Source organism: Capra hircus, chromosome 9, assembly GCF_001704415.2.
Source record: "Capra hircus breed San Clemente chromosome 9, ASM170441v1, whole genome shotgun sequence".
NCBI classification, from domain to species: Eukaryota; Metazoa; Chordata; class Mammalia; order Artiodactyla; family Bovidae; genus Capra; species Capra hircus.
In genome coordinates, this window is record NC_030816.1 from 31,837,701 (window position 1) to 31,859,081 (window position 21,381).

The window sequence follows — 21,381 nt, forward strand, 5'->3', positions numbered from 1 at the left end:
TAGAGCTTGCTCAAACTCATGTCCATTGAGTGGTGATGCCATACAACCACCTCATCCTCTGCTGCCCTCTTTTCCACCTGCCTTCAGTCTTTCCCAGCATTGGGGTCTTTTCTAATGAATCTGCTCTTTGCATCAGGTGGTCAAAGTATTGGAGCTTCAGCATCAGTGTTGGTAATAAATATTCAGGATTGATTTCCTTAGGATGGACTGGTTTGATCTCCTTTCAGTCCAAGGGATTCTCAAGACTACAGTTCAAAAGCATCAGTTCTTCAGTACTCAGCCTTCTTTATGGTCCAACTCTCACATCCATATATGACTACTGGAAAAATCATAGCTTTGAGTATGTGGACCTTTGTGGGCAAAGTGATGTCTCTGCTTTTTAACATGCTGTCTAGGTTTGTCATAGCTTTTCTTCCAAAGAGCAAGTGTCTTTTAATTTCATGTTTGCAGTCACCATCTGAGGTGATTCTGGAGCCCAGGAAAATAAAGTCTATTACTGTTTCCATTTTCTCCCCATCCGTTTGCCATGAAGTGATTGGGACTGGATGCCATGGTCTTAGTTTTTTGAATGTTGAGTTTTAACCCAGCTTTTTCACTTTCCTCTTTCACTTTCATCAAGAAGCTCTTTAGTTCCTCTTCGCTTTTTGCCAGAAGGGTGGTGTCATCTGCATATCTGAGGTTATTGATATTTCTCCCAACAATCTTGATTCAAACTTGTGTTTCATCCAGCCAGGCATTTCACGACATACTCTGCATATAAGTTAAATAAGCAGGGTGACAATATACAGCCTTGACGTACTCCTTTCCCAATTTGGAACCAGTCTGTTGTTCCATGTCCAATTCTTCTTGGCCTGCATACAGATTTCTCAGAAGACAGGTAAGGTGGTCTGGTATTGCCATCTCTACGAATTTTCCAGTTTCTTGTGATTCACACAAAGACTTTAGCATAGTCAATGAAGAAGAAGTAAATGGTTTTCTGGATATCTCTTGCTTTTTTGACGATCCAATGGATGTTGGCAATTTGATCTCTTCGTTGTCTGCATTTTCTAAATCCAGATTGAACATCTGGAAGTTATTGGTTCATGTACTGTTGAAATCTAGCTTGGAGAATTTTGATCATTTCTTTACTAGCCTATAAGATGAGAGCAATTGTGCAGTAGTTTGAACATTCTTTGGCATTGCCCTTCTTTGGGATTGGAATGAAAACTGACCTTTTCCAGTCCTGTGGCCACTGCTGAGTTTTCCAAATTTGCTGGCATATTGAGGGCAGCACTTGAAAAGCATCATCTTTAAAGACTTGAAATAACTCCACTAGCTTTGTTCCTAGTGATGCTTCCTAAGACCCACCTAACTTCACACTCCAGGATGTCTGACTCTAGGTGAGTGACCACACCATCATGGTTATCCAGGTCATTAAGACCTTTTTTGTATAGTTCTTCTGTGTGTTCTTGCCACCTCTTCTTAATATCTTCTGCTTCTATTAAGTCCATACCATTTCTGTCCTTTATTTTGCCCATCTTTGCATGAAATGTTCCCTTGGAATCTCTAATTTTCTTGAAGAGATCTCTAATTTTTCCCAATTCTATTGTTTTCCTCTATTTCTTTTCATTGTTCACTTAGGAAGGCTTTCTTATCTTTCCTCGCTATTCTTTAGAACTCTGCATTCCAAAGATAGATATATCTGTCTTCTCTTCTTTTCTTAGCTATTTGAAGGCCTCCTCAGACAACCATTTTGCCTTTTTGCATTTCCTTTTCTTGGGGATGGTTTTGATTACTGCCTTCTGTACAGTGTTACAAACCTCTATCCACAGATCTTCAAGCACTCTGTCTATGTGATCTAACCCCTTAAAACTATTTCTCACTTCCACTGTATAACTGTAAGGGATTTGATTTAGGTCATACCTGAATGGCCTAGTGGTTTTCCCTACTTTCTTCAATTTAAGTCTGAATTTGCCAACGAGAAATTCATGATCTGAGCCACACTCAGCTCCTGGTCCTGTTTTTGGTGACTGTATAGAGTTTCTCCATCTTCAATTGCAAAGAATATAATCAATCAGATTTTGGTATTGACCATCTCACTTACTATAGCTTTATATTAGTTTTTAATAGGAAAAGCCCTCCTTACTTCCTCAGAAGTGTTTTGACATTTCTTAACTTTTCCACTCTTCTCTATAAACTATAAAACCAGCTTGTCAGGTTCCACCAAGATATAAATAAGTATTGAGATTTTAACTACAGTTGCATTGTATCTACAAATCAACATGAAGAAAGTTGACATCTTTTCAGTATTAAATGTAGCAAGCCATGAACATGAGATATTTCTCCATTTATTTAGGTTTTCTCTCCTGTCTTTCCTAAAGAAAGTATTCCAATTTTCCATGGTCCAAACTTACACATCTCTTTTCAGATTTATTCCCAGCTACTTTATACTTTCTGTTGCTAGTGTGAGTCTTGCTTTTTTTAAAAAAAAAAAAAAGGAGAATTATTTATTTGGCTGTGTTGTGTCTTAATTGCAGTGCAAGGGTCCAGTTGCTCTGCAGCATGTGGGATGTCAGTTCTTTCACCAGGGATCAAACCCGTATCCCCTGCATTGCAAGGCAGATTCCCAACCACTGGACCACCAGGGAAATGCCCCAGTGTGAGTCTTTTTAAAACTAATTTTTCCATTTGTTTGTTCACGTATCTAGAAACACAGTTGACTTTGGCACATGGGTCATATATCTAGCCACAGTGAGCAACTCTCTTATTATTTTAAATAATTTCTTGGCAGAATTTTTGTTGTCTAAGTAAACAATTATATCATGTAAAAAGGACAGTTTTGTTTTCTCCTTTCTAATTCCCCAGTGCAATACAGAACAGAAGTGGTGATTGTAACATGTTTACCCTTGTTTTGAGATTATACAGGGAATGATTCTAATGTTTCCACATTTTAAATGATTGTAGCTTGGGGGGTTGGGGTTTTTTTTTTTCTTTCTTTCTTATAGTTACCGAAATCTGCTTATGGCCATTCTCTTCTATGCCTACTTTTCCTTGATCTGTTTTCATGAATGAGTATGGAATTTTGTTCTCTTAACACATAAAGATCAAATGGCTTTTCTACTTTCTCTATATTTACTATTTGTCCTTTTCTTTCATATTTTCTACCTCTTTGTCTCTCTGTGTTGCATTCAGTGTCTTTTGTTCAGAACGACCTTTCAGTTCATTAACTTTCTAATTCAATATTTAGTCTATGTCTTTTTAATTTCACCAAATCATTTTTCCTTTCTGTAAGTTATATTTTATTTTTTTCCAAATCCAGTTGGTCATTTTAATATTTGCTTACAACTCACTATTCCAGGGGTGGCATTTTTTTTTTTTTCCTGGAAGTACTTCATAGCTTGGCATTCTATATTATGTATTAGATCTTTCCAACACCTAAAACCCTCAGAGTCTATAATTATTCTTACACTTACTTTAAAAAATGTCTAGGTAGAAAAAAATAATCATGCTAGATACTTCAAACGGGGAGTTTAATACAAGCAATTTGTTACACAAGTAGGTTGGGCCTGGAAGATTGAAAAGGAAAGGTGGTGTTGCCTAGAGATTAATCACTGTCCCGAGCCACTCTTTCTCCTAAGGTTGGCGGAACAAAGGGTGAAGTGGTGGCAGACCCCATGACGCTACCTATACCAGCCATACCAGCACTCACCCTTCCACTCCTCCATAGGAAGCCCACAGCCTGCACTCCTACAGACGACACAAGATCCTGGAGTCCACAGTGCATTTGAAATGAACAAATTTGCTGCTGACCCTTTAGGTGAAGGTTCCCTTCCTCAGATCCAACTGTGCTGTGGCTGTGACCTGCAGGTGCCTGCTGTTGCCAGCATCTAGATAAAAAGAGAAAAGTAGTCCCTCCCCTTCTACCTCTTCAGAACCTAGCCAGAACCAGCTGACAAGGACATTTTGGAAATATAGTTTTCAGACTCAGAGCCTCTCGCAGTGCAGAGAATTTCAGAGGAGTGTGAAAATGTTCCAGAATGCTAACAGATTAAACCCAATATTGTTTCCTTGCATGATCTGTGATTGTGAGTTAAGCTGAGGTTGGATTCATCAGTAGAAAACCTCTGGGCCTACATTAGGATGTTGTTGTTAGTTGCCAACTAACTCGGCGCCAAGTAGTGTCTGACTCTTCTGAAAGCCCATGGACTGTAGCCTGCCAGGCTCCTCTGTCCACAGGATTTCTCAGGCAAGAACACTGGAGCAGGTTGCCATTTGCTGTTTCCTCTTCCAGGGGATCTTTCCAACCCATGGATCAAACCTGAGCTCCTGTATTGGCAGGTAGACTCTTAACCACTGAGCCACCTTGGAAGCCTCTACATTAGGATGCTTTCCTTCAAAGATGACCCCTTGTAATAGACAACTCAGATATAGTTATTGGTTTTAAGGGCAGTCTTCCTGGAGTATGTACATGGAAACTAAGTTGCACAAATCCAGAGGGTAATATATACACAGAATGCGACGTACATGATGCCCCTTGGAGGTCTTTATCCTGGTGACTCTATTGCTTCTCATTCTCCTGATTTCATTTGTATTTTTTTTTTTTAAACATCCAGTCTGTTTGGAGAGAGTGAGCAATGTTTCCCTAGGAGCCTGGTGATACATTCACAATTTTTTGTTTAGCAGAAACTATTTAGTCTGCCTCATGGTCCAAGCTGGAAGTCTCCATGTAGTACTTCTATAAAAACAATGAAGTGTTTCCTTTCCCCCTCCTCCCCACAAGAAAGGAGGAAAATGTTAAGGCCAGCACAGAGTCGGAAATTCTGTTAGCTACATTCAATGGAATGTGAGCCAGCACAGAGTCGGAAATTCTGTTAGCTCCTTTCAATGGAATGTGAGCTATCAGCAAGACAGGGCTTCAAGAACTTAGACTGTTCTAGGTGATGAGGCAACACCTGAACCAGTTGGGTACCAAACTCTTTAGGTTATAGGACCCTGAATCTCCAAAGGTGCAGAGAGTTATGAGCTGAAGACTATGTTTGTCAACACTAATTCTTTAAAAAAAAACAATATATATATATATTTAAAATTTTTACAATGTTGTGTTGGTTTCTGCCATACAACAACACAAGTATCTACCATATAACCCAGCAACCCCACTCCTGGGCATATACCCTGAAAAAACCATAATAGAAAAAGACATATGTACCCCAATGTTCATTGTAGCACTGTTTACAATAGCCAGGGCATGGAAGCAACCTAGATGTCCATCGGCAGATGAATGGATAAAGAAGACATGGTACTATATACAATGAAATATTATTCAGCCATAAAAGAGAATGAATTTGAAACAGTTCTAGTGAAGTGGATGAACCTAGAGCCTGTTATATAGAGTGAAGTAAGTCAGCATCAATTCTTTATTAGAGGCCATAATACTATGCTGCAGCCTACAATGAAACTGTTAAACTATAAATGTCAAGTAAGACTAGCACAGTGACCTTGAATGTAGATTTAATTCTTCAGAATTAACTAATTTAAGGTCACACCTGTAAGGAGTACCTGAGAGAAGCAGCAGTAAATGGAAAAATAGTCTGGTTGCTACTCAGTAAGCCCAGAGAGGCTCAAAGATGCTGAACAGGGCGGACAACCTCTTGTGAGCAGGTCAGATACACTGCTTATTGTCCATTAGTGATAAAAACACCAGCAGGTCCATCACTACTACTCAAGATTTGTGAAAGTTCCAAGAAAACTTAAAATTTTTAGCATTAATGTTCTAAATGCCATGTAATGAGGATTCTTCTGTGCAAGACTGTGTCCAGTGCTGGTTTTCCACATGTGTTGCCATGTGATTATTGTGTCTCCATATTATCTTTTTGTGCTTCTTTTTTTCTTTTACCTTTCTTGATCACATCAACTGTGGGATGCTGTTTCTCCATTCTGCTTTGTCTATCTCATTTTCTTTTCCTCTCTGTTCTTCCCTAATCTATCTCTAATTTTACAGTCAAGAATCTGGAACAGACACATTTTTTGTAATGCATATTATGCATTTGCTAAAAGATATTAAGTCCTAAATTTAAAACAGATGAATAGATCATTTCATATTTCCTTACTTAAACGAAGCAAGTTCATTTTACACGTAGGGGCCACACCTGATTATTCTCCTAATAACAGAAGAGGAAAAAAGATTTCTCTCTCCTGACTTGGAAACACACCTAACTTGGGAACCTCATTAGAAATGGCATAAGTAAGTTCCATAAGCTGAAGTGGAAAAATGAATCAAAAATTCATTCTTGATCCACTCTCTCTGCCCCAATTTTTAATCTGGATTTAATTCAGCCCTGTCCTCCCATTCTGGTATTTAACTCAGTTAGGCATTAGGCTGAGAAGGGGAGGAGGGAGCAGAGACTTCACAGCTGTAATTCCAGACACCTCACATAACCTATTAAACACACAGCTATATTGAGAGAAGGGTATTGGAAGGGAACAGCTACAGTTCCTAAAAAAGATCAGATCTATGAATTTAGTAAGAACCTCAGGCCCAGCAATGGACTCTCAGCCAAATCTGTGCTGGCGGATGGTTTGAAAACAGAAGAAAGCTACAGAGAAAGCCCTTTCAGTAGACCGACAATTACTGTCTCGCTTCCTGCTCTCACCTCCATCTGTCCTCAAGGTATGGACAGCACTCTCCAGTGAATGGCAATTTCATTCTTAATTCTAGGGTTAGTTTTGAGGCTCCTACAACTTCACTTGAGTTCCTGATTAGAATGAAAAAATCTCAGAATTCTTGGAAACCACATGATCCAATTCTCTCCTGTTGTAACTTCAAAATAGTGATGATGTAAGGACTCATTCAAAGCCAGTGAAACAGTTAGTGGCAGGCCCAAGAAGAGAACCTCACTCTTATTCTAGGTGCTATTAATATTGCACACTTTATGATGCTTTGTGGAGATTAGATATACACAGGAATATAAGACTTTCATTAAGAGTCACACTGGAAAACATAACATAAATCTTTTGGGGAAAGTAGTTGGAAATCACTGACTGCACTTCCATCAGTCAGTAAGTTAGTTACCTGGAAACCAGAGTCAAATTAAAGGATGGGTTATCTGGGCAAACGCCAGAGGCATCAGTCTTAACAGATTCTGGACAGAGGAGCCTGGCAGGCTACTTATTCCCACAGCACAAGGCCTCTGGGGGATGGGGACCTCCAGGGAAGCCATCAGCCTCTGAAACTGGAGCTGTAAAGCTTCTTTCTGGTAGTTCAGAAAGCAAGGCCAGAACACATATCACTAGCCCAAGGATGAATAAATATAACTGTAAAATATCATGGGTTTGAGGTCAAGCATCTAATACCTCCTGCCCTGCCCCCACTCCCAAAATAAAAGATGTTCAACAAACAAACACATTGGCAGAAAAGACAAGCCGAACCAGAAGGATGAACAAAAAAACCCTAGATGATTTTCAATCCTTCCACCTTGGTCCCTTCTCAACTGGTGAATTTGAGACATGTGTGCTGCTCAGCCACATTGGATTCTTTGCGACCCCCATGGGCTGTAGCTTCCAGGTTCCTCTGTCCATGGGATTTTCCAGGCAAGAATACTGGAGTGGGTTGCCATTTCCTTGTCCAAGGGATCTTTCCAACCCAGGGATTGAACCTGCCTCTTCTGCATTGACAGGCGGGTTCTTTAGCACTGAGACACCTGGGGAGCCCAAGGACTCATCAGTTGTCCTACTCACACCTCATAGCACCTAAATAATCCACAGCGCCCACCAGGGGTGTTGAGGATACGGGTGGTGTTTCCTTCTTAGTCCTCACGATCCATTATTACTGCCCTTCCAAGTCCAGGGCTACAGGCGGTGGAAATTAGGTCACCTCAAGAGCCTCCGCTCTCAACGCTGGGAATGCTAGGTCTCTCTGCGCCGCCCCTACCCAGTCTCAGAACAGGAATTTTCAATTCGTTGAGAGAACCGAATAAGCAAATCCCGCGATTCGTTCGGCTTGAGGCAAGTCCGGCGAGCGCTGCAATGGCGAAGCGGCCAGCAGGGGGACTTCGGGGAAGGCGGGAGGGGCCAGGAGGCGTGGTGGCCCCGCAGGCGTGATTGCACGTGTGCCCGGCGCGCGGGCCGGGCCGGCGTGTTGGGCGTGTCCCCGGCCCGCGCGGGTCCCTCTCCGGCGCGTGCTGAGCGCCGTGGCCCCGCTGGCGTGGCGGGGACCCTCGGCTCGGTGGTCCAGGCGTGGGCCCGGGCGGCGGCGCGGGCGCGGCCGGTGCTCCTGCAGAGGGAGCTGTGCGCCCGGCCTGGCGCACGCACGGCGCCGCCCGCTCCCTCTTGCCGCCGCCGCCGCCGCTGGGCCCGCCCGCCGGGGAGGGGCTCCGGGCCTCGCCGACAGCTGCTTCCTGCTTTCCGCACGTCCTCGCCGCCGCGCAGCCGGTCCGGTCCTGAGTCCCGGCCGAGAGTCCCGGTCGAGAGCAGCCCGTCGCCGCCGTCGCCTTCCCGGCACCCGCCTCGCCCCGCGGCCCGCTCGCGTCCGCCCCAGAGCCCACGCCGCCCCTGCGCGTCCCCGGCCATGCTGTCCTTCCAGTACCCCGACGTGTACCGCGACGAGACCGCCGTGAGTACCCAGCTGCGCCTGGCCCACTCCCCGCCGCCCGCGGCCCCTCACCCCCTGCGGCCCCTCAGCCCCTGCTCTCCCCTCCCCCTCGGCCTTTGTTTGTGAGACCCGGCTGGGGGCGCCCGGCTCCTCCCGAGGCGCGGGGGCCCTGGTGGCCGTCACCCTCCGCCCGCTGGCGGCGGAGCCGGTGGTTAGCCGCCGCTAGACCACGTCCCAAGATCATCCGGGTCAAGGGCGAACACTCAGGTGGGCATGGGCGTCTTAACAGAGTGGGAAGACAGAACGTGTCACTGCATTTTTGCTTGGAGGAGGCTCTTAAATATGGAGGTGGGAGAAAGTGTGAATGTGTGTAGATGATGTCCAATTATAAGACAAAAGCAAACTTTTTCAACTCACAAATTAAAAATACTTAGACTTGAAGTTCATTCATTCGATTTTTAAAACGTGTGTGGAGCGCTTCCCCCTGCCGGGTGCTGGCGGCGGGCGCTGGGGCTTCAGGGCGGAGATAGAGTCCGTGGAAGGTGAGGCAGGGCCCCGTGGTGTGACAGTGCTGATCCGCGTGTTCCTAAACCAGAGCAGAGTCGGCGGGGGCCAGAGGAGGCCTTAGAAGAGGACAGGGTGGCCTTTTGCAGAATGAAGTTTTGCCTAGTGCAGGGCTTAGCCACCATTTCCCTCAGTTTGTAGATAATCTCAGAGTCACTGTGTAGATCCCATGGGTAGAATTCTGGGCAGACACCTTTTTTTTTTTTTTGCGTGTAAAAATTAGTTTGGCATCTGAAGAACTGGAGTAAATCCAAATGTTGTGGGCATAATTCTCGTAGGAATAGCCAAATTCCTCAGATGACTTAAAATAGAGTTGGAATAAAAAGATTTTTGTATGATAACAGTTCTAGTTTTTTTTTTCTGCTTGCTTTGACCCGATTTGTGCCTGAAGTCTGTACTTTAAAGCACTTCTCATCTTAGGGTAAAGGGTTCTGGGGCTTTAGAGCAAAGGATGTAAGGGTTGTTTTACATTAAGACTTCCAAGTGGTACTAATGCATTCATGGTTTCTCTGACCTGTGGCCATCTGGTAACCATGTTTTCTTGTCTGTTCAGCTGCTTGCTTATTAAATTCACTCGCCCAAGAAGCCCTTGGTTCAAGAGTTGTTTCCTTTGTGCAACAGGAGTAACGTGATCGAGCAGGAGTGGAAAGGGGACAGACCAAGTAGGAAGACCTGAGTGCGAGTTGTGGCTCTGTCACTCGCTCCCTGGACGCCCTTTGGCAGGTCCCTTGCCTGTTACAGGCCTTCTCTTCCCTGAATGAACCACTAGGGCTGGCTTGGCTAACAGCAGAGCTTACTTGCTTCTGTAGTAAGAGTATCAATCATTCATTCATTCAGGTGATGCCCTGGCCCTGCAGTATGCCAAACATGAGTAGTGGAAAGGCATAAATATCTTGGTTTGGTTTTTGAGGATCTTTGAGTTTTCAAGAGAGATAAAATTATAGCATTTGATAAGTACTGTTTTAGATTTGTTTTGTTTAAATGGGGGAGGAGTGCTTCTTCCTTAACTTTTCACTTTGGGGGTTTCCAAAATGCTGCAGTTCACCTAATCTGTGTTTAACAGTTCTTGAAAGGGTTAAGTGAGGATTTTATGAAGGTGTCAGAAAGATTATGAACAATTAACTTAAAAGAGTATACTGTGGATTTTAATACTCTCCAGTGCTTTTGCATCAGAGGAGTCGTGATCAGCCTCAAGGCCGAGGAAATGTAGCGCTTGGTCCAGCCTGGACCCTGCTCTGTAGATCACACAGGTTACTCGTCCCAGCCCTGACAGCCTGTGGGCCGTGTCTTTTTCCTGTGACATCCTGATTACTAACGCAGGCTTGACTTATGCATTTACTCAAATTGTAGCCTTGGTTTCTAGGATGGGTTTATATCTCTCCAGCAGGCGCTAGCCATTGCTGTAGCTCTCTGTCTCTCTCCCTTGAGCGTCTTCCAGCCATGCACTGAACAGTCTCCTGCTGAACGGTGGGGTTGGAGCTTGCGATCCCATTGGATGGATTTCTGCATTAGCTAGCAGAGTTTTGGAAACCATGCTGTTCCAGTGATACTGTGGCCCATCCCCCGAGAGTGTTGCCCTCAGGGAATTCAGGCCTGCAGTGGCAGGGTGTGCAGGGTGAGTGGAAAACGCAGAGGAGAATGACATTAATTTGCTTCAGGAGGTGGAGACAGTATGAGAATTGAGGCTGAAACTTGGTCAGTTGGTTAAGGTTGAAAGGACATTCCTGGTCATGTGACTTAAAGTCATAGTTATGTAGGGCTGGACAGTCATGGAATTGCGTTTGTTTTGGGATGGCAGGAAGGCCATTGTGACCAGAACATCTGGGGTGTAAGCTTGAACGGCAGCTGGAAAGGGAAGATGAAATGGGGCCAGGTTTGATGGGCTCTGCCTGCTGTGTGTACAAATATGCACTTAGTCCCAGAGGCAGGAGGCAAACTATTGACCAGTACAAGTGAAATATTAATAGTGATAGTGTCTTATCAGAACTCTCTTTTTAAAGCCTCTTTGGAAAATATGGAATGGTTTGTGAACTTAAATCAGATGGGAGAATCAGGTACTATATAGCTTGAGTTCAGGGGATGTGGTCTATGAGATCACCCTATTTGTAGGATATGCTGTTATGAAAGAAAAAAGTAGGGGCCAGGTGGATGGGGGGAGGGCGCATGGCTCCTGGGATTGTCCTGGAGAGAATCTGTTTCTTGTCCTGGTTAGAAATGTCTGCTCAGTAACTGACTTAAGTCTGCTTTAGATTATAAGGCAGGTACTGGGAAGTTGGGGCTGCTTGCTCAGAGGTAAACACCATCAGTAGGCAGTCCAGTAGGGTACACTGGGTTCCAAGTAAAGGTCCAGCTGTGCACCTGCCAATTCACAACTGGTCTGCTTTATTAGCAAAAGGTCAAGTCCTCAGGCTTTGGAGTCTGCTCAAGGTGAGATCACTGTTCTACCTCCTGCTTGTTAACCATCTGACCCTTGTCAGCTGCTTTAACTATGTCCAGCTTCAGTTTCCTCATCTGGAAAAATGAGTTGGTAGGAGCCTTACAGTGAGGACCAGATCAGATAAATGTGACTATGGCACAGTGTTTAGCTCACAGCAGATCTACAGTCTTCACCCTTCCAATCTCTGTGAATTGCATTCTGCAGCTGTAAAATAGGAATATAATCAGCTCTCTTACAAAGGTGCTTTAAAACATCAGGCACAACAGTATGCATATTCAGCAGATGTTCATTGCTTTGGGTCTAGCCTGTGGCAGCACTTTCACTTAGCCATAAAACTAAGATTTGCTGCTAATCTTTCCCCCTCTATGAAAAGTTAAGTTTCTGGATATGTCTGAGTTTTAGTACCATCAGCAAATTTGGAAAACTCAACAGTGGCCACAGGACTGGAAAAGGTCAGTTTTCATTCCAATCCCAAAGAAAGGCAATGCCAAAGAATGCTCAAACTACCACACAATTGCATTCATTTCACACGCTAGTAAAGTAATGCTCGAAATTCTTCAAGCCAGGCTTCAACAGTACGTGAACCATGAACTTCCAGATGTTCAAGCTGGATTTAGAAAAGGAACGGAAACCAGAGATCAAATTGCCAACATCTGCTGGATCATCAAAAAAGCAAGAGAGTTCCAGAAAAATATCTACTTCTGCTTTATTGACTATGCCAAAGACTTTGACTGTGTGGACCACAACAAACTCTGGAAAATTCTGAAAGAAAAATTCTGAAAGAGATGGGAATACTGGACCACCTGACCTGCCTCTTGAGAAACCTGTATGCAGGTCAGGAAGCAACAGTTACAACTGGACTTGGAACAACAGACTGGTTCCGAATAGGGAAACGAAAGATGACAAGGCTATATATTGTCACCCTGCTTATTTAACTTCTGTGCAGAGTACATCATGAGAAATGCTAGGCTGGATGAAGCACAAGCTGGAATCAAGATTATTGGGAGAAATATCAATAACCTCAGATATGCAGATGACACCACTCTTATGGCAGAAAGTGAAGAGGAACTAAAAGCCTGTTGCTGAAAGTGAAAGAGGACAGTGAAAAAGTTGGCTTAAAGCTCGGCATTCAGAAAACTAATATCATGGCATCTGGGCCCATCACTTCATGGCAAATAGATGGGAAAACAGTAAAAACAGTGACAGACTATTTTTGGGGGGTTCCAAAATCACTGCAGATGGTGACTGCAGCCATGAAATTAAAAGGCGCTTGCTCCTTGGAAGGAGAGTTATGAGCAACCTAGACAGCATGTTAAAAAGCAGAGATATTGCACTGCCAATGACAGCACGTCTAGTCAAAGCTATGGTTTTTCCAGTGGTTATGTATGGATGTGAGAGTTGGACTATAAAGAAAGCTTAGTGCCAAAGAATTGATGAATCTTCTTGAGAGTCCCTTGGACTGCAAGGAGATCCAGCCATTCAAACCTGAAGGACATCAGTCCTGAATATTCATTGGAAGGACTGATGCTAGAGCCAAAACTCCAATACTTCGGCCACCTGATGGGAAGAACTGACTCATCTGAAAAAAACCCTGATGCTACTGGGAAAGATTGAAGGCAGGAGGAGAAGGGGATGACAGAGGATGAGATGGTTGGATGGCATCACCAACTCAATGGACATGAGTTTGAGTAAACTCAGGGAGTTGGCAATGGACAGGGAGGCCTGGCATGCTGCAGTCCATGGGGTTGCAAAGAGTCGGACATGACTGAGCGACTGAACTGAACTGAATTGAGGAACATTATTAAAGTGTCTGGTCCATCCCTTCCGAGGAATATTTGGGGGAGAGCTGTTGGCAGATTGTTTTGAGTCTCAGCTCTGATTCTGAACTCTGTGTGGCCCTGGGCATGTTGCCATCTTGTGCTTGACATTGCTCCTAAAAATACTGGGTTGGAAGATCTTGCACAACTTTACATTTTTTTGATTCCTATTGTCAGAGAAAAGATGGTTGTTACTGTAAGCATGTTTTGTAGCCATTTCAAGGTGTGTACGGAGAAGGCAATGGCACCCCACTCCAGTACTCTTGCCTGGAAAATCCCATGGATGGAGGAGCATGGTAGGCTGCAGTCCATGGGGTCGCGAAGAGTCGGACACGACTGGGCGACTTCACCTTCACTTTTCACTTTCCTGCATTGGAGAAGGAAATGGCAACCCACTCCAGTGTTCTTGCCTGGAGAATCCCACAGATGGGGGAGCCTGGTGGGCTGCCGTCTATGGGGTTGCACAGAGTTGGACACGAATGAAGCGACTTAGCAGCAGTAGCAGCAAGGTATGTAAGATGTAAGAGACTTGCAGATGAGAAAACAGGGCAGAAAACCTTTTCTTCAGTGGTGATAATCAGCTAAAATTTAGAGAGGTTTTGGGTAAGGATTGAAAATTGGTAATTTTAGGAAGACTCATTGGGAAGGCTTTCATATGGTTTTGTGTGCCTTGCACTTTTTGGTCATTATATGCTGAGCAGTTCTTATGTTCCAGCTCAGTTGCCTGTCCTTCCAGGTGTGCATGTCTCCAGGTACTCTCTCCCCAGCACCAGATGAGGACAGATGCTGACCCCTTGCAGAAAGCCAGGGGTCTGTGGCTTGGGAGAGAGTCTCAGTGACCAACAGCCACAGTAGAATTTTGATAAACAGTAGAAACAGCAGGTTTTACCTTTTCCAGGAGAGTGTTTGCCTTCCTTAGGGAATAGGCCTTACCTTCTGGTATTACAGAACAAAACCAAGGAGACAGGTGCAAAATATCTGAGACACTGGTTGTCTTCCAGATAATTGCACACAGGAAGCCTCAAATGGAATGTTGTTCAGTTGTTGAGAAAGACTTGATTGGAAAGATGTTGTCCATGTGGTTTCATTTGATTAGATTAAACACATTACTGTGTTATTGGGGTATTTATCTGTCGGTAGTTTCTTTAGGCATAATCACCTGGGGAGTGGTGACTTCTAGTTGGTCTTCCTGACTCAGTCAGTCTCTGGGACCAGGCCCACCCAGAAATTTGGTTTTCCAAAAGTTCCCACGAGGGGACTTCCGAAGGCGTCCCCTCACCCAGGCTCTCCTGGCACTCAGCAGTTTTATCTCATCAAATATCAGGGTAGTCTAAATGCGTGATACCTTTGTGCCTCCTTTCTTATACAGTGAAAGAAAGCATTTCATAACAATACGTTGAACAGACTAGAAGCTTCAGTTGTAGAAATGTTCTTTCATTACATGAAAGTCAGCTTTCTCTGACATCACTGAGCATCATTACACAACAGTTAACTTGCTTTTTGGTAGTTTAGACTTAAAGCCAAAACTGATCATACTGTACACTGTCAGGAGATCTCCTAAGCATCTGTAAGCTTAGCAAGAACAGGGCAGTGCACCCATGTGTGATGGCTCCTTCCCAAGCGGGCCCTTCCGGTGTCCCCTCTGCATTGTGTCACTCAGCGCTTGGCCACCAACATGTTTTCAAGTTTCTTTAACAGAGTGGCAGGCCTTTGTTTTCTGTTGTACAGACAGAGCTGTTCCTAGTCTGACCTTTCATCTCTCTTCCCGCTCCAGCTAAAATGTTCTTTTCATTAAAGGTGGTTTGACACCTTTGAGAACCTTCCAACTTCGGTTCATGTGGCAATTTGGGCAGACACGTTGCCAGTGAGCCAGTTGGGCTATTTCAGACTGCCCCTTTCTTATCTCTGTCACATTTGAAAAGTAGTGATGTAGTTGGGGTTAGACACTAGTTATCTAATACCACATTTTGTCTTTTGCAGGTACAGGATTATCATGGGCATAAAATCTGTGACCCTTACGCTTGGCTTGAAGACCCAGACAGCGAGCAGACGAAGGTAAATGAGGGCTTATGATGAAAGAGAAGGTGGTCTTCATAGCTCAGACCAAACCGTAAACATCAGTAACCATGGCTTTTCCCTCCTGGTATTATCCTGTGTTGTCTGCAGTGAGATGATGAATAGATGTGTTATACTACCACTCTCTGAAATGATTCATGAGAAAAAGTGAAAGTGTTTGTAGTCCCATAGGAGATCACATAGCTGTTTTGAATAGTGCTTATGGACTATAGGGACACCGATGAACCAACCGTTTGAAATGAAAGTACTTGAAAAAAGGAAAACAAATTTTTACCAAAGAAAAATAAAAACCTAGAGAATAATTATGTGAAAAAAAAAATTGCCTAATACGTTTTTTCCCAAAGGAAAGAAAATATATTGAAGAAGTTGTACCAAGTCTTGAAAACTGAATGCTGGTCTTAGATTGCTTATTGATTTTAATGTAACAACAATACAACAACTAAATTATAAGTAAACTGAATTCTCAGTATCTTTTTATCTTTTATAAGGGGATGAAGGGGAGAATTTTCTACTCTGTCTAAAAATATGAAATTTTCCTATTCTTGTGGAGAAACATGTAGTATTTTGGGGTGAAGTCTCCTTTTGTTAATGAAGTTTACCCCTAAGTGTGATGTCCGATGGATACTGTTTTCCTTCTTGGAGTGCCCAGGACTTGTCATTTGAGATTCACTATTCACATATGCTGTATGTGGTTAAGTCTGCTTGGATGAGGGAATAGTGTTTCTCCAATCCACTCCAAGTTCTTTGGCTTTTTTGTTTATAGCCATATTAACTTGGTGTATAAAAATATGTATACAATTTCTAATATCCTCAGCACTCCAGAAGTTTATTTGAGCTTCTTTAGAATCCCAGAGTACATTTCCCATTAAAAAAAAAAAAAGTTAATGCCTGCTGAGTGGTTTTCTAGGCCAGCTTCTAAAAGCCTGTGTCTTAGCGGTTCTTGTACCTTGTGGTCCCTCGCCACTGTGTATATCAGTGTTCTGCTGGAGGACTGAACTCAGATTTCCAAGACAATTCAGATTTTCCAAGAAGGCATTCCCTTCTGATGTGGACCTGGCCAGTGGGATTGGGGTGCTTTCCTTGCCCACGCCCACCCCCCACTCTCTGTCCCGTACTCTTGGAACTCTTTGATGCTCCCTGGCCAGTGGGTTGCAGACTCCACTGCCTTCATGTCCTTAGGGAAAAGCTTCACCAGGAACGGAGTGGAGTGAAGGGCTTAGCCAGGGACGATGTTACATGGAAGAGGAGACAGCAGAAGCAGAAAGAGGTTGCTCCTGCTGGAGTAAATCCCATGTCAGCTGGTTTTTCTCCCTTCGTTCCCAAGGCACTAGCTTGCCTGCTTCTCTTTCTGGCACCCTTGGCTGTTCTTCATGGCAAGCGTTTCTCTTCTCCTCTGCCCACTGCAGAAACTCTTAAAACTTCTTCCCTGTCCTTTGTCCTTGAAGTAAGCACACCACCATTTTGAGGTTTTCTCGTGGTTTTTATTTGTACCTATACTCCCTCATTCTCACCCTTTCCCTATTCGTTTAAAGAAAGACAGAGGTCTCATGGGTGAGAATGATTGATGTTTGGATTTTTATTTTTCCTTGGTGAAGCAGTGAGTTTTAGAGGTTGGTGGGTAGCAAATGAGAAACAAATGGGTAACTGGAGGAGCAGGCAGAGGCTTCAGCTCTGCAAGTGAGGCTAGGAGGAGCAGGGAGCAGGGGGAGGGCTGCGACCTCTCCTCAACCCTGCCACAGACAACCTTGGTCCTCCAACTTTGGACTGGGCTGAGACGGACTGAGCCTGAAAACAGAGGGTCACAGGCAGCCACTTAGCCTGCAGTGGCTGGAGAGCCGGAGAGGAGATGAACTTCCTGTGCGTCTCTGGAAAACTGCCCCCAAGGACTGTTTCTATGTTGATTTCTTTGTCTAAGGAGTTGGGTACAACCTGGATTTCTGCAGCCTCTGATGGGGATTGAGTGATTCAGCCAAGTTAGAATGACCCAGTTTTTGTTTATGTGTTAATGCATGCACATTTTGCTATGCCTTCCTCATTTGATGTTGTCTGGTCCTGTGATTGACAAGCCACTTAACTAGTAGGTGAAACTTTGCTGATTAGTGATCCTCTAGTCAGCACTGGATAGACGCTAATGACATTGGTATATACACTGTTATTTTCATGGTGTGTATTTAATAATAGATGTTCACTGTGTCCTGGGAACTTCAGGGGTAGCTTTGCATACCCTGTCTCATTCAGTTCTCAAATCCTGAAGTAGATCTTTTTCTTTTCCCCATTTCACAGATGAAGAAATTGAGTTTGAATGATTAAATAACGTGTCCAAGGTCACTCAGCTTATGAGTGGAATCGGGTGGTCCAGGTGGTTATCAACTTCACATAAAAGAAATGATAAAAAATCAAAGACTCTGGGTGTAGTAGCTTTGAGAATGCACGCTGTAGGAGTAGAGTCGTGTCTTTGCTCGCCATGGGACGTTATGGGTCCTCCTACAAGCACGCCGGGTGACCCCTCCATGCCTGCTTCATGCTAACCTGTCCAGGCAGTGCTCCTCAGGTGGCAGGGCCGTGCAGCTAGTGCCTGCCCTGCATCCTTCTCCTGAACCAACCTCGTTATTGACAGGAGCTGGTTGTCATCTGAGATCTGATGAGTGAAATTTTTGTCTCAGACTGAAAAGATAGGGTGTGTTTTTCTAATGAGCAGAAGAGCAGCAGGAACATTTTCTACTCACAGTTAGAGGCATGTACCCAGAAGTGGGTGTATTAGCCATACCTCGGTGTAAAGAGGAAAATCTTCATGTAGCCTTTAAAACAAAGAAAGCTGCTTGTTACATTTTCAATAAAAACCAGCCCGGAAGTGAGGAACATTGATAGCTCAAGATCTGAAATGCTATCAGTAAGTCTTTGATTTAATCTCATGTTTAATAGAGCTTATCCAATTCTGACAGTTCCTGGCATTTGAGGCTTTATCCTTTATTAAAGAAATATCAGCAGACTGGCAACTTGAAAATTCTCAAAGATGGTGGCGGTGGGGACTTGAATCTGGATGAATCCTTTCAAGCTGCCAAGGCCCACATAACCCTATTTTTTAGCAGATGTACCAGTATGTAGAATATCCTGTGCAGCTCAGTTGTTTAAGATCAGTTCAGCCGTAATTTAAAAACTCGAGAGAACTACTTTGCAAAGAGGAAACAGTAGACCAGCACTGCCTAGTAGATATATAATGTAAGCCACATATATAATTGAAAATTTTCTGGTAGCCACATTAAAAAAGTAAGAAGAAACAGGAAATTAATTAAAGTACTTTAGTATATTCAAAGTAGTAACATCTCAACATGTAATCAATATAAAATATTGTTAAGGTATCTGCATTCTTTTAGACTAAATTTTCAAAATCCAGCGTGTATTTTACACTTGCTGCTGCTGCTGCTGGTAAGTCACTTCAGTCGTGTCTGACTCTGTGCGACCCCATAGACGGCACCCCACCAGGCTCCCCTGTCCCTGGGATTCTCCAGGCAAGAATACTGGAGTGGGCTGCCATTTCCTTCTCCAGTGCATGAAAGTGAAAAGTGAAAGTGAAGTTGCTCAGTCGTGTCCGACTCTTAGTGACCCCATGGACTGCAGCCCACCTGGCTCCTCCATCCATGGGAGTTTCCAGGTAAGAGTACTGGAATGGGGTGCCATCGCCTTCCCCACTATTACACTTATAGCACATATCAGTTGGACCTCCTTGCAGTCCAAGGGACTCTCAAGAGTCTTCTCCAACACCACAGTTCAAAAGCATCAATTCTTCGGCACTCAGCTTTCTTCACACATCCATACATGACCACTGGAAAAACCATAGCCATGACTAGATGGACCTTTGTTGGCAAAGTAATGTCTCTGCTTTTCAGTATGCTGTCTAGGTTGGTCATAACTTTTCTTCCAAGGAGTAAGCATCTTTTAATTTCATGGCTGCAGTCACCATCTGCAGTGATTTTGGAGTCCGAAAAAATAAAGTCTGACACTATTTCCACTGTTTCCCCATCTATTTCCCATGAAGTGATGGGACCGGATGCCATGATCTTAGTTTTCTGAACGTTGAGCTTTGAGCCAACTTTTTCACTCTCCTCTTCAGAGCAGCCTCATATTGGGTGCTCAGTTACCACATGTGGCTAATGGCTGCCAGTATTGGACAGTGAAGATTCGGACCAACCTTTCTTATGAACGTTGATGTGAAGACTATAAACAATGATAGCAGGTTAAAAATAAAAAAGGAGAATTTGTCACAGAAATTTAGTTTAATATTATTATATCCATAGATTAAGTAAACCTATATAACTAATCTAATCTAGGTAATGTTTTAAGAATTTTTTAAAAAATCCAAAACTAAAAATAGTAATAGCTTTAATAGTAAGTATTCAAAGCAACCTGAACACTAGACTGGAATAACTCTGTCACTGCTGTTTTCATATGTTTGCAAAACTTTGACCAGTGCAATAAAACATGAACTAAAATTTGTAGAGGATAAAATAAAATTATCATTAATTATCGGTTCTGTGATTATGCATCTAGAAAACCCAAGGGAAACAACTGAAAACAGAATGAATTGAATAAAGCATGTATGTATGGAATAAATATAAAATCAATACCACTCATACATAACATCAATGATGAGGAATCAACCCACCCAGTAGCAGCAACAAAAAGTAAATACTTAAGGAATAAAGAGTTTTCAGGCCTTCTGGGCAAGTAATAGTGTCACTTCAGATAGAAAAGGGCCAGTTTCGAGTGTTATTTTTAATAGTGGAAAATTGAAAATCTCCATTTCCAACAGCGGTTTAGCATTTAAGTTGAACCTGATAGCTGTGCTTGACGCAGTAGTCCGTGCATCTGTTACAGTGTTGGGCTGTAAGCTTTGCTTTGCTAAGTGGAAAGTGCTCCTGGCGGAGCAGGAAGTGGGAGAAGGGTGCACGAGTGCGGCGCTCTTGGGGGTGACGACTTTATAAAGTGCCTTTTTAGGTCTCAGAGACAGTGGTTTGTTGCTGTTTGCTCGCTGTTCTAGAAGAATCTGTGGAAATACAAACTTAACAAAAGGTAAAGGGAAGACTCTGTTGAAAGCTCTTTAGACATCTGCTAACTGCAGTGTACGCTGGAGGTAGATGTCTAAACCATAGTGAAGTCTCACTGGAGTGAGTGGGACACCAGGGAAACCTTGGAAGTGAGACGGTAGAGGGGGAGGGTTTACTCACTGAAAAGAATTTGAAGACTGTGAGGCAGGTCCCAGCAGTGGTGAGCCCATGCTTCCCAGGCAGCAGGCTCTCCCAGCTTGTCCTCCGCAGGTCATGGAAGGAAGTGCGTGCAGCAGTGTTGATGTGTGTGTGCAGCCTGATGCTTTGACTCTGAGGGGACTTGAGCCTCCAGACTACTAATAGTAAGACGCCCACCCCCCACCCATTGACTGTAATGTGCATGTGATTCACTTCCTAATCTAACTTCCTAAATTTCCCGGGACAGACAGACAAGTGAACCCCAAACCCCACACTCCGCCTTAGCTCTCTGTAGCATATTTCCTAGTCTCAGTTGGTGTCTTGGCCCCTTCGGGTGAGCCCTACTCGCGTCTCACTTCAGCTCTTACCACGGGCCGTCTCCTCTCTTCCTGTCTGTAAGCCAGTCGTGCGCCCCTTGCAGGGGGCTCACACCCTTCTTCCTTTGCCCCATCTGTCATCCATCTCTGTGGTCAGCAGTGGCTCAGTTGCCAAGCCCAGTGACTTCACCGTCATCCTGTGTTCTTTGTGCAGATGGACCACTCTTCCTGGGGAATTGTAGAAGCTTTGGTGTACACTGGCAAGGGGGCTGCTCTGCCCCCCCGCCTTGCGCTGCCCTTCAAGCCCTTGAACCTTGCTTACACTGCTCTTCTCACTGCAGCAGCCATCTTGCTCGCGGGT

The 21,381-nt window shown here is 44.0% G+C and overlaps 1 protein-coding gene across 1 annotated transcript in view; it reads left to right on the plus strand.

The window, feature by feature from the left end:
* PREP (prolyl endopeptidase) overlaps positions 8,338 to 21,381 on the plus strand; it is a 141,924-nt gene continuing 128,880 nt past the window's right edge. Inside the window, exons 1-2 of the mRNA XM_018053118.1 lie at positions 8,338 to 8,587; positions 15,365 to 15,439. Coding sequence (XP_017908607.1) covers positions 8,543 to 8,587; positions 15,365 to 15,439 — 120 coding nt within the window. The 5' untranslated portion in view covers positions 8,338 to 8,542. The remainder of the gene's footprint in view (positions 8,588 to 15,364; positions 15,440 to 21,381) is intronic.